Here is a 13,502-nt window from a genome sequence, read left to right on the forward strand (position 1 = left end):
ACCAATAGTAATAATGTGCTGTAAAAGCTTGTAATTACTACCCAGAAGCTGTTATCAGGAATACTTATACAGTAAAATCATTCCCGCCTCTATCGTGTTTTCCCCAAAATAAGACCTATCCCCAAAATAAGACCTAGTTATGGGGTGAGGTGCACGCCTGAAAATCAAGTGGGGTTGGGCTGGAGCTGCCCCATGTGTCCCGCACCCGCTTACCTTAGGACCGCTACAGCTACGAACCGACACCTGTCATGCCGCTGCCCAAGTTCGTCGTGGTTCAGTCCAAGACGGGAATAAACAACATGGCGACTGCTTTAGAAAGAAGGTTGCAGTTTATTGAAGAGGAGAGCCAGACAGGAAGATGGCTCTGGAAGAAAAGAGAGAGAGCACATGTAGGGAGTGGGTTTTTATACCTTCTTGAGCCTTTTGTTTGGAGTTGTTCCTTTGGACTTTGACCTGAGTCTGAGTGTGCCTTTCTGGTATTCTGATGCTGGTGGGTTAATCCTATTATGTCCCAAGGGTCATATCCTGCTTCCCTGGGGCTGTGGCTGATGACTCTTAGATTTTTGGTGTGAGGGTTTGTTGACTCTAGGGATCTTTCTTCCTAATCCCAGATTCCTGATTCCAGTGTGACAAGATTATCACATCTGCAATTTGCAGACTTGGTTTCTGTTTGGGACAGAGAGATTTGGGGACAGGGTTGGTTTCTGCCTTTAAAATCCTTTAGGGAAATATATTCTGTCTTTTAAATATTTCCAAAAATATTTCTTTCGCGGGTTGGGGGGGGGGGCTGACTTCCCGTAGTAGTGTGACTGATGTTTTTTGTGTTGCTCTAATCGAATTGGTGCTGCTTGGTGTCGGTATGGATGGAGATCGTGGTGTTTGACTGCCAGCCGGTGTTCATGGATCTTGTTTTTTTAATTGACGTGATGTTTGTCCCACGCAGAATTGGTTGCAATGGTTACAGTTGATTTTGTACATTTACATATGTTAACAGCTTAAGTGCATTTATCAGATGTCAGTTAGAGTTTTAAAAGGAAAGTGACTTTGGGGCTCTCTTAATTTCTGCAGAGAGGACAAGTGAAATAGGTTCTCTGTCATGAAGGGATCACGTTTGAGTCTTGCGTTAAAATAACTTTCCAAACGTCTGTTCTAATCTACATTCCTATTCAAATCCTTCTCACCCTAGAAAAATGAAACTGCATCGTCTAAATGCGTCTATGATTTTTAGGATGAGCTCTAAACTCATATTGCATACTATGTATATCAGACATGTCAAACACGCCCAGGGGCCAGATGCGGCACCTGCAGTGGTTTTATGTGGCCCACGAAGCCATCCTGAAAACAGTGAGGGAACGGCCCCCGTTACCTTGGCCCTGGCCTAGGCCCAGGCTGGTTAGGAGCCAATGTACAATTTTGTGGTGGCCATCTATGCTGAAATGCATTCAGTCTTAGCTCCATAAGCCCCCCCCCCCCTCCACATGGCCTGAGAGGAGCAGTCAGGCTCCTCCAGTGGACCATGCCTTGGCACTTGCACTGGTCCCACCCCCTTCTGCCAGAGACCCTCAGATATGTTGCATTCCTGCCCAGGCCCCCACAGGCACCCTTGATGCGAACGATGTAGAGCTGGCCACACCCACCCAGTAGGCCACACCCACTCCATCCATGCCCACCCAGTAGTACACCCACCCTGGCCATTCCCACCTGGCCCCCTGAGGGCAACCGCAATGCTGATGCGGCCCTGAATGAAATTGAGTTTGACACCCCTGATGTATATAATTGCCTATTCCTTCCCCCCCCCCCCAAAAAAAAAAAACTGGTTAACAGGGAGAAAAATTATCTCACTAGCTACTAGATCAGGTCCTGGTATTCAAGGATAAGCATAGAACAGTGAAAGGCCAAGGATATTTGGCTGAAATATCTAGAGAGCAAAAAAGGAAAATAAGTAAAGCATGGGCCCAGGGATCAATACCTTAGTATTTTTCCCCTTGGTAAAGACTGCTAAGGAAGATTGGCATGGTTTGCACTGTTTATTACACAAGGGGTCTGCTGCCGGCAAGGTGAAGGCTTACCTGGACCACATCCATTGGTTAGGTTAGCTTGGGGTCCCATCTGGCATGCCAAACTATTGGAAGTAAAACCTGGTCTGGTTCCAAGCCAGGAGAAATGAATTGGAAGTAAGCTGCAAGAAAGCAGGTCTCCATTTATTTAAGAATCAGAAGTGAAGTGACACAGCAATTGGTTCTGGGATAGCTGACAAAACAGTCTAGTAGTGCAGTGTTTCCCAAACTTGACAATTTTAAGGCATGAAGACTTCAACTCCCAGAATTCCACAGCCAGTAACGCTGGCTGTGGAATTCTGGGAGTTGAAGTCCACATGCCTTAAAATTGTCAAGTTTGGGAAACACTGTAGTAGTGAGTAGATGGGTTTTTATGTGGTTCTAGGATTTTGTGAGTTAGATACCCAGCTTCGTTGTTAAATGTACTTTAATCTGTACTTGAGTCTGCCCTTTTAATATTCTAATTGTTGTTGCCTGGTAATGTGAAGTTTACCATGGGATTACTTAGCGCCCTTCAAGAAGTCTTTGTTGTTGTTGTTAATTGCAAAGTTGTGTCCGACCCATCGCGACCCCCTGGACAACGTTCCTCCAGGTCTTCCTGTCCTCTACCATGTTCTGCAATCCATTTAGGTTCACACTTACTGCTTCCGTGACTCCATCCAGCCATCTCATTCTCTGTCATCCCATTCTTCTATTGCCCTCAATCTTTCCCAGCATTAGGCTCTTCTCCAGTGAGTCCTTCCTTCTCATTAGGTGGCCAAAGTATTTGAGTTTCAAATTCAAGATCTGGCCTTCTAAAGAGCAGTCGGGGTTGATTTCTTCTAGGACTGACCGGTTTGAACGCCTTGCAGTCCAAGGGACTCGCAGGAGTCTTCTCCAGCACCATAGTTCAAAGGCCTCAATTCTTTGGCGCTCAGCCTTTCTTATGGTCCAACTTTCACAGCCATACATTGCAACTGGGAAAACCATGGCCTGGACTATACGCACTTTTGTTGGCAGGGTGATGTCTCTGCTTTTTAGTATGCTGTCTAGATTTGCCATAGCTTTCCTCCCCAGGAGCAAGCGTCTTTTAATTTCTTGGCTGCAGTCCCCATCTGAGGTGATCTTGGAGCCCAGAAAAATAAAATCTGTCACTACCTCCATTTCTTCCCCATCTATTTGCCAGGAATTGAGAGGGCCGGATGCCATGATTTTGGTTTTCCTAATGTTGAGTTTCAAGCCAACTTTTGCACTCTCCTTCTTCACCCGCATCAAGAGGCTCTTTAGTTCCTCTTCACTTTCTGCCATTAGAAGTCTTGTCATCTGAATATAGAAATTGCTGCTAGGCATCATACTTCATTGTCTCATTTCACTTGACTTTAGATTGTGGATGCCATCCCAACACTGGGCCAGCTGGCAAGGCCTTGATTAGTCGGCCGCTCAAAGACCTGGCAGTCTGATGAAGGGTGTGTGTGTGTGTATGTGTATGTGCCTGCTTGTGCTTGCATTCTTGGAACAAAACATTTCTATGAAGAGTTATCCTTGAGCACAAATTGACGTAGTCACTTGGCGTTTTGGTTCTTGATTTGGCCAAACCAGTCCTACAGCTTTGCACCTCCTGCTTGCTATTGAACAGCAGATGTGTGTCTGATGAGCATTGGAACTGGCCCTGATGTATTTTGATTTGTAGGAAAAATCTTTATAACTCCAAAAACTGAAGGAAACTGTGAGGCGATGAAGATTATTAGGCAGTTTGTTTCATCTGTTTTCTGTGATAGGCTCGAGGGTCTAACAATTTGATCTTCCTTGTACAGATTTACTTCATCTCCAATTTATTTTAATTGTTTTTGTGATTCCACTCTGAATGCTGTAAAGGAGAAAAGCAACATAAAATATTTTAAATGAAATTAACTATAAATATTACCACAGATACTCCTCGACTTATGCCCATTTGTTCAAAATGACCATGGTGCTGAATGAAGGGAGTTATGATCCCTGCTTGAAGTTCCAACCGTTGTAGCAACCCAGCAGTTACAGGGTCAATATTTGGACACTTGTCAGCATGCCCACCCTTACAATCAGTGGAGCATTGCATCTCGCTCCACAATGGGTCAGGAGGCCTCAACTGACTAGGTCCACTAGCATGTGAGTCTTCTTCTGATCCACCACTCCTGAGAAGGCTGGGTCTTCTCCCTACCCCACCCAACCTGAGTCCATTTCCTTTTACCTGCAGCTGCTGATGGGCATGCCCAGGCAAGGCGAGGCGCAGCTAGAAAGCTAGTGAAGGCCATCTTCCTCGAGGCTAGAGAGGCAACATTTCTCAAGGCTTCAAAGTGCCTCTCTAGCCTTAAAGAAGTTGCCCTTCACTAGCTTTCTGTCCAACAAAGTTCCTTTTCCTGGCCAGCCATGAGAAAATGTCCCAGGAGTGATGCAACAAGAAGAAGGCCCGGGCCTTTTGGGAGTGGTAGGTCAGGGAGAAGGCGCCCACAGTGGTGGACCTAGTCAGCCAGGGCCTCCTGGCCCACGGCAGATTTCTAAATGATGGTGGGTGCCAGGCCTCCCCCACTGTCTTAAAAGTTATGAGTCGCTTAATGACCACAGTGGGGAGAATTGAAATTGTGGTTGTTGAGTGAGAGAGTCACATAGGCATCTCTCTTAATGACTAAAATTCCAGGCTCAGTTGTCATAAGTTGAGGACTACCTGTATAAATAAAATAAAATATTGTTTACTTGTTGTTGTTAGTTACGAAGCCATGTCCGACCCATCGCAACCTCATGGACAACGTTCCTCCAGGCCTTCCTGTCCTCTATCATCTTCTGGAGTCCATTGAAGCTCACACCTACTGCTTCAGTGACTCCATCCAGCCACCTCATTCTCTGTCATCCCCTTCCTCTATGGTCCTCAATCTTTCCCAGCATTAGGCTCTTTTCCAGTGAGTCCTTCCTTCTCATTAGGTGGCCAAAGTACTTGAGTTTCAACTTCAGGATCTGGTCTTCTAAAGAGCAGTCGGGGTTGATCTCCTCCAGGACTGACCGGTTTGATCGCCTTGCAGTCCAGGGGACTCAGAGGAGTCTTCTCCAGCACCATAGTTCAAAGGCCTCCATTCTTTGGTGCTCAGCCTTTCTTATGGTCCAACTTTCACAGCCATACATTGCAATTGTTTACTAGTTAGATTTTAATTTTGTGAAAGAGAAATTCTTAAATGTGAGCAGTTACGGGATTCCTGACTTCATTCATTTGCTATAGAAAGTTTCTTAGCTAGGCAGATTTTATAACAAGCAACATTAAATGGTGATTGGATTAGCTCTCTTTTCTTCTAATGAAGACTAACATTGTTTTTACCAATAAGACTACAGAATTTACTAGCCCACAAAAAACCATATTCGGTGTATAAATACATATTTAAGACAGTTGTGGTATCTTGAAGGATTTTCCCCACACAAAATGATCCTCTCAAAGCAAAATTTCCTCTTAATTCTTTAGAAGTCTGTTAAAAATTATTGTGTTACACTTAGCCATGTTAGAATGTAGACAGCTAAATAAGTAAAATAGGATATTTCTCTTAATCAGGATTGGTCTCTGTTTCATAAATTTGATTTGACTCTACTTTGAGAGCACAGGACATCTTTTTTCTGATCAGATTTTCTTAATTTTGTGCACTTTGGCATCTTTAGGAACTGAGGCATAAAGTAAGGGAGCTGCTGTTTTTGAATACTTAGAAAAATATTACCTTATTTACTTTTACTATTTCTATTGCTGCGTTTTCTTTCTAGTATTTTCCAACAACTTGCGCTTATTAAATAGTTCATGTATTTATAATTTAAAGATTTTATACTAGTATTTAACTTATTCACCTAAGCCTAGATGAATTAATTATATGATTTCTGAATTTAAAACCTAAGGGGAAAAAAAATAAGAGTAAAATCTTTTTGTGATCTTAATTGTATTGTTTGTGCGATTATGTCATTCCAAAAATAAATACTTTGGTGCCCATTCTATTATCAAATAACACCAAAGAGTTTTTTCTATATTGTAATGATGATATTCTAGAGTTCCTCATTTTCTTTTGTCGGAGTTTACAGTGGTGACTATTTTAGAAAAAGAATTTTAATCTTGATAGCATGAATGTAGAGCATCTCTGATGACAAAATAACACCGTATCAGTGTGGAAAATCTGGTAATTCTCTGAAATAAGGAACTGCTAATCCTCGATAATTCAAGTCCTTCAACCGTTCAAAGTTATGGCGTGCCCCCCCCCCCAATATACTAATGTTCAGTGCTTTTTTTGTAAAAAAGAAAAAAAAAGGTGCCGGAACTCACATATGTCATACAACCCGCCTTGCCTACCCTACAAGGTTCCATCCAAAAAAGGTGCTGGAACTCCGTTCTGGGTATTCTGTGACAAAAAAAAAGCCTTACTAATGTTCCAGTTCCAACAGGTGTTCCTGTTCCCATGACCGCATTGTGGGCACTTAGCAACTGGCCGGCATTTATGGATGTTTGCAGTATCCTGAAGTCAAATGACTGATTTACAACAATTTTGCCAAAAACTGTCGTTTACTTCTGACTTTTGTCAAAGACACACGTAGCAAACAACTAGTTTCTTAACCACCGCAGCACTCACTTTGCAATTACCACATTCATTTAAAAACCACTGCAGAAAGGGGTTTTAAAAGTGAATCAGTCCCATGATGACCCATGTTACAATGATTACAACTTATGCCCATAATGGGCAAGCTCCATTATGGTCATAAGCTGAGGACTTAGCTGTATACATGTTTCCCCGTTCATTAAGTGACCTTCTAAAAAGTATTTTTCACTGATATATTTTATTGATTTTTTTAAAACATAAATCACTTATCAGTTGGTAAACTGTGTTTGCTGGGTTTACATTTGTAAAGAAAAATCATTAACAATTGGTTTCTATAATCCATAATCCACATAGTACATTTAGTTGATTTCCCCTTTTCCCCAAAATGTCTTTTTTGCAAACCTTGAAATAATACAGTTATTATTTTGATAAATAACAGTTACATATATAATTTTTTCCCAATATTCCTAGAAATAATGATCACATCAATATAATATTTCTTTTCTATCTAATCATTCTGGTTGCCTCATCTTATATCCTGTTACAGTCCTTATTTAGATTTGTTTCTCCCATAAAGTTCAAAGTATTCTTGCTGGTTAAGATTTTCTCAACAGTTAATTCCTTTAAAAGGTTTAAATCCATTTTTCCCATATAAACCATCTCAACACTTTTACATTTCTTAAAGAATAGGTAAAAACAGTAAAGAAAAGGAAAAAAAGAGCAAGAGTAAAGAAACATAAAAAGTAAAATACTACTTAAAATATATATTCCTCCTAAGCTAATATATATTCATTCCCAAAATTTCTTATTCTTTTTAACCGTGATTAAAAATATATTTAATCTTTAAATATTCCATTTAATGTGCCTAGTCATCTAATCCTTTAACTCTTATTCAAAACATTTTTTTCTTTTTTATACATTATAATTTCCCTAAATTCAGACACATTTAATTATTTTTATGCCAGAAGCTAGGAATTGAATTGCTTTGAGTGCACCTTACTTGTACGTCACAGGGACAATTTCCCAATTCACATCACACACACTAGTAGAGGATTATTGAAAAACAAGGGGGAAATAATGTGATGGTTGCGGGAATAGAAACACACACAGGAAGAAACCTTGAAAAGGAAAAGGAAACACAGAAAAGTCTAGGAAGAATTGAACATACTCAGAGGGCATAAGATACATGCTGTCAGGGTTAAAAATCATTGGTAGGGGAGAAATGAAATAGAATTTTCTGTATTCCTTAAATATCTTCTCCTTTTGTAATTGCTTGCCGCCTTTAGCTTCAATCCTTCTGGGGTCTTTACTTTTTAGCTCTTTTTTAATCCACGAGGAAAAGGAAAAAACACTGGCTCACCCAGCTTCAGCACGCTGGTGACAATCAGCTGTTTGGCGGAGCGCCGCGGGTCCTCACTTTCCTTCCAGCTGGCGACGACTTGGGCTGCCTGGGCTCACATGGCAGCCTTTCCTTCATCCTGTCAGAGGGTTTATTCAGTCTGCTCAGACCGACCACTGTCTGGTCCGGGTTCCTGAAGTATCCCTTTTTCTTTGTTGCCCCTCCAGGGTAATTTTACAACCCTTTAGGGTCGCTGGGCAAAGCGAAATCGGGCTGAGAAACCGGAGCTCCGGCTTCTTCCACCTGTCTCGTCGGCCGCTGAAACCGGAAGTTCCGAAATACAATTTTCTGAAATTAGGAGTGGCAGGTTGGAATGCTGAACATTTTTTTGTAAGTCCCACTTAGCCCTATCAATAATAACAGAAACAATGTGTGATTTTTAATAGATCACCCTAGGCATTTCACTGTAGCACTATTGATCTTTCTAGAACTCCTCAATTGATCTGTTTTTTTTTTTCATTGCAGGTGGCAAATTCAGAATAACAACCATGTGATTGGCAAGCTCATCGGTTGGTGGCACCGCTTCATTTTCTGGAGAGCCTATACTTCCCTTACAAGTGCATGCAGCCTCCTTGCTTCCTAGGACTCTCGTCAGCCAGCAAGGAAACAAAAGGGAGGACGTGCTCAAGGGAACGATGGGAATTGAAGGCCATGGTCACCTGAGATAAATGGCAGATCACTGGGGATCTAGTCTTGCAGCTGCTCACTTAGTCCTGTTTCCCCTCTGCAGCCTACATTTCTTTTCCGTGAGCTGCCACTGCCTCTTCCGGTGGTGGCGCTGGAGACACCAAGGCAGCTTGATAGGTGCCAAACTTGAGGCAAGGCTAAGCCACCTGCCTCATCATGATTCAGCTGTGGAGAGTGGTGAGGCATGTGCGACAGTTGGAGCTCCACAGACTGATTCTGCTGCTGATGGCCTTCAGCCTGGTCTCCATGTGCTTCCTGGCTTACTATGTCACTAACAGTCCCAAAATCAAGGAACCGCCTCCTCTTCCTTTCAGCGATTGCAGCAGTCAACACCGGATCCTCGTCCAGCCCCAGGCAAGCTGGAGGCTTACAAAATCAGTTGACAACTCGCGTACAGACCCTGTGGTACTAGTTTTTGTGGAAAGCATTTATTCCCAGTTGGGTCAAGAGATTGTGGCCATCTTAGAATCAAGCCGGTTTAAATACAGGACAGAGATTGCTCCTGGAAAGGGAGACATGCCCACCCTAATGGATAAGGACCGTGGTCGCTACGCTCTTATTATCTATGAGAATATCCTTAAATATGTGAACCTGGATACCTGGAACAGGGATCTTTTGGACAAATACTGCGTGGAGTACGGAGTAGGAATCATCGGTTTCTTCAAGGCAAATGAGAACAGCTTGCTTAGTGCTCAGCTCAAAGGCTTCCCTCTCTTCCTACATTCCAATTTGGGATTGCGAGATTATCACATCAATCCCAGTGCCCCACTTCTCTATATTACCCAGGCTAACGAAGTGGAACAGGGCCCTTTGCCTGGGGACGATTGGACGGTGTTCCAGTCAAATCACACCACCTATGAACCTGTATTGATGGCCAGCACCAAATCGTCTGAATCAATCCCTCACCTGACTACGCACAGAGCTTTGCATGCCACTGTGGTGCAGGATCTCGGTCTCCACGATGGTATCCAGAGGGTTTTTTTTGGTAATAATCTCAATTTCTGGCTGCACAAGCTCATCTTTGTTGATGCTATTGCTTACCTGACTGGCAAACGTCTCTGTCTGACCCTTGACCGCTACCTCCTTGTGGACATTGATGATATCTTTGTGGGCAAAGAGGGGACACGCATGAAGGTGTCTGATGTGGAGGTAATGTGGAACAGAGTGGATGGGAATATAAACAAACAACTGTCAGACCCCCCCAGGTATCTTTACTAACAGATTCAAATGGATATAGATCAGTGGTGGCGAACCTATGGCACGCGTGCCAGAGGCGGCACTCAGAGCCCTCTTTGTGGGCACACGTGCCATTGCCCCAGCCTTGCCTGCCTCCCGTGTCCCCCTCCTCAACAACAGCCCTCCTGGAGGAGAGTCCCCCAAGTGTGGCCCACGCGGAGCAGCACAGCCAAGGACATGGTAGCCAGGCAGCGTAGACAAGACTCTGCCCTCACGCCCCATCATGCACAGTTGATTCTGTGGGGCGCGGGCAGAGGGCGTGGCCACCATGACGCTGCTGGGCTGCCTGGGCGATCTGCAGCGGGCCCTGGAGGCGGTGAGTGGCCCTGCGGGCAGGTGAGGTGGGGGCAGGGCAGAGGCAGAGCAGGGGTGGAGTGGGACGGGGCAGTTTTTGGGCACTCAGTGTCTAAAAGGTTTGCCATCACTGATATAGATCCTCTTTCCATTAAACATGAGAATTGCAACGCTTTTTTTTTTTTTATTTGTAAAATACTAATTCTTTTCTAAAATAGCTTTTTTCCTTCCTTAAATTCTGAGATCCTCAGTTTTGGGGGAAATGAAAGATGAAATGTCTTTTGTTCTGAAACTGTCACCCTTAATTCTGATTATCTGATGTTGAAGAAGTGATCACGAGAGCTGCTGTCACAACAGTCTGCATTTATCTTTTGTACCAGTGATGTGAGTGGGTTTGCTAAATTCAATCTTTGTTGAATTACAAATTCAAACTTACCAATCCTCAGGAGGAAAATAGAGCTTGGCTGACAGTGGACATTTTTAACAATTACTAAGAGATGGCAAAGTGGATGAAATTTATTGCCCACTTATAGAGAAGCCAGAGGTTTAGGCGTCTAAATTTTTGAGGACAGTAAGGATAAAAGCATAATATATTTGCCAGAACAACCCCACTTAATTTTTCTACTTAATCGGTGTATAGCATTGGATTTAAAGAAAATAGTCTAGGTCATAGTAGAATATGAGGTTAAAGATTTCACAGTAGCATGAAAAATTATTCATCTCATGGATTGCATGATCTATTTTATAAATGTTTATACATAGCAGCATATTTTGAAGTTCATTTAAAGTGAGAAGTTCAAGCCCTTTTAAATATGGCTTGTGGTGCACTTTTAAGAGTTTGTTTCCTAATGACCTCTCATAAGAGCCGAGCCTGTTTCAATTGCTGTTTTTTTAAAACAGTAGTAACTGTAATGTAGCTTCCCATAAAAATGGGCTTCTGTTGAAAAAGATAGGAATAGAATAATCTGGATATCTTTTTCTGGTGAATAATACAAGAATCCATAAACAGGATCGTCAGGTCAATCCTGCTAGTTGTGTGCTTTTTTCTTTTGTTTTGTTTTAATCCCTCTTATGAACCCTTGCTAAGTTGCTGATGAAGAGATCAGGGTTAGCTTTGTTTTATCCTTCTGTCCAGAAGAAGTAATGAAATAATTGTAGGGTGCACCTTCCAGGTAATTGGAAGGTGGCACACTCAGAGAAGCAGAGTTTAATTTTAATAGTGATATTCCACTGTGTTTTGGAGAAGAAGAGTGGCTTTATGCTGCTTTCTCTTTCCCAAAAGTTTGGTATAGTAGTGATTCATCCAAGCCGGGGATAAACAACATGGTGACTGCTTTAGAAAGAAGGTTGCAGTTTATTGAAGAGCCAGATAGAAAGATGGTTCTGGCAGGAAAGGAGAGAGAAAAAAGGACTGAGCACATGTGAGTAGTAGGTTTTTATACCCTCTCAAGCCTTTAGTTTGAAGTAATTTCCTGTTCCTGTTTCAGGCTTTGTATTTCCTGTGTCATGTATTCTGACCTGAGTCTGGGTGTGCCTTTCTGGTATTCTTGATGATGGTGGGTTAATCCTATTATGTCCCAAGGGTTATATCCTGCTTCCCTGGTGTTGGGGCTAATGACTCCTAGAGTTTGGGTGGGGTATGCAGATTTTAGGTCTTAAGTCTTTGTTTTCCTAAGCTTCTAGCTCCAACTTTCCTGATGGTTTGTATCTGCATTTGTACAGAGCTGGCTTTCTGCTTGGGACAGAGAGACTTGGGGGCAGGGTTGGTTTCTGCTTTTAAAATCCTTTTGAGGAAGTATATTTTTCTGCCCTTTTAATATTTCCTTCTCTGGGGGGGCTGACTTCCCACAGTAGGAAAAACAAGACTCCATCTTTCTTATAAAACTCTGGTGTATGGTTGAGGAGCCGGGAAAGTCCGTGCGTAAAGCCAGAGCGCTAAAGCGATCTAAATTTGTGGTCCTATACGCGAAGATGGGGAAGTTGGTGCAACAATTTAATGTAGTGAGAAAGGCAGAGAGCCTGCAATGTCCTCATACAAAGATGGTGAGAACCTGCCAGATTTGGAAAATCCTAACTAAAACCCCGGGTTTATCCAAAGAGCATAAACTCAAATTAAAAATCCTGCTTCTTTCAGGTATAATTCCCAGCCTCTTTTAAGTGGGGGTTGTTGAGCAGTTGTTTTTGTTTTTATCACACATTTCTGTGAGTACTCCAAATTGTTGCCAGATGGGATCCCAGCCAAGGATGAAAACCCAGTGCTTCTCTGGTAGTCCTGGGTGGAATTATAGAAGTTAACCTCCCTTTGCAAAGCTTCTCTGGTGATTACAGAAAGACTCAGATGAGATCACTCTAAAACATACTTAGGTTTACCAGTTTAGCAGTGTGAAATGGAGCCTTAATCTGATATTAGTTGCATGGATTTGATGCTAAGAAGATAATACTCACTTTTATGCATTTGAAAGAGAATCTCTGCCAAGGTAGAAAGATTAACTTCTTTTTTCAAAAGAAAAAAACAAAAGGCAATCTTGCAAGTTTGTTGATTTCTTAAATGAGAAGCACAGAGGAGAAACATTTCCCAGTGTCAAAACAGTTGGCATGTTTTTCGCAGATTAATTCCAAAATATAAGTATATTAACTCACCATCGCATCTACTTTCAGTGAGACACATCTAGTTGCTTGTTTCCAAATCGTCATTTTGGTTAAAATAATTTTTAAAAATACATATTTTCTGGTGTACACTGAACACCAAATTGGAAGAATATAAATACACTCAATTTGCATGTATTATTTTTGTCTTTTCATTATCTGATGTTTGAAAAGATTGGGAGAGAAAAAAATGGAATTGATAGGGGGGAAAAAACAAAAAAACCTGGCGTAAAATGGGAATTTGCTGAGTGAAATCTCCCATTTTTTGGGGGAAATAGACTTGCCCAAGTTCCTAGATCGTGGCTTCAAAATCTAAGGGACTGGTTTGGACAAAACTCAGCAGCACTTTTTCGTGTGGCTGCTGATAAAAACAGGATCGCCAACGTGATCGCCAACGTCCGATAACGGATATGGCAGAAGAAGAAAAACAGGTTCATAGAGAACTTCAAAGGAAAAAAAATGATCTTCAGCCAAAATATCCAGAAGACCATTTACAGGGGACACGGAGTTGCATAACCTGCCATCACAACTACATATTATTTTTAGAAAACATTTTGAGTAGCTTATATCTCATCTTGTTGCTTTGATTTGAAGAAGGTGAGGAGTAAATAA

The 13,502-nt window shown here is 42.2% G+C and overlaps 1 protein-coding gene across 5 annotated transcripts in view; it reads left to right on the top strand.

Annotated features, from left to right (window-relative positions):
• NDST2 (N-deacetylase and N-sulfotransferase 2) overlaps nucleotides 1-13,502 on the top strand; it is a 58,237-nt gene that overhangs the window by 20,991 nt on the left and 23,744 nt on the right. For 4 of the 5 annotated variants that reach the window (XM_039359974.1, XM_039359976.1, XM_039359972.1 and 1 more), the window contains one exon: nucleotides 8,493-9,863. In XM_039359974.1, the coding sequence (XP_039215908.1) occupies nucleotides 8,871-9,863 (993 nt within the window). In that variant the 5' untranslated portion in view covers nucleotides 8,493-8,870. Of the gene's footprint in view, nucleotides 1-8,194; nucleotides 8,358-8,492; nucleotides 9,864-13,502 lie in introns of all 5 variants that reach the window. The other variant, XM_039359973.1, reaches the window with a different exon arrangement.

Source organism: Crotalus tigris, unplaced genomic scaffold, assembly GCF_016545835.1.
Source record: "Crotalus tigris isolate CLP2741 ecotype Arizona unplaced genomic scaffold, ASM1654583v1 scf7180000019147.1630427, whole genome shotgun sequence".
NCBI classification, from domain to species: domain Eukaryota; kingdom Metazoa; phylum Chordata; class Lepidosauria; order Squamata; family Viperidae; genus Crotalus; species Crotalus tigris.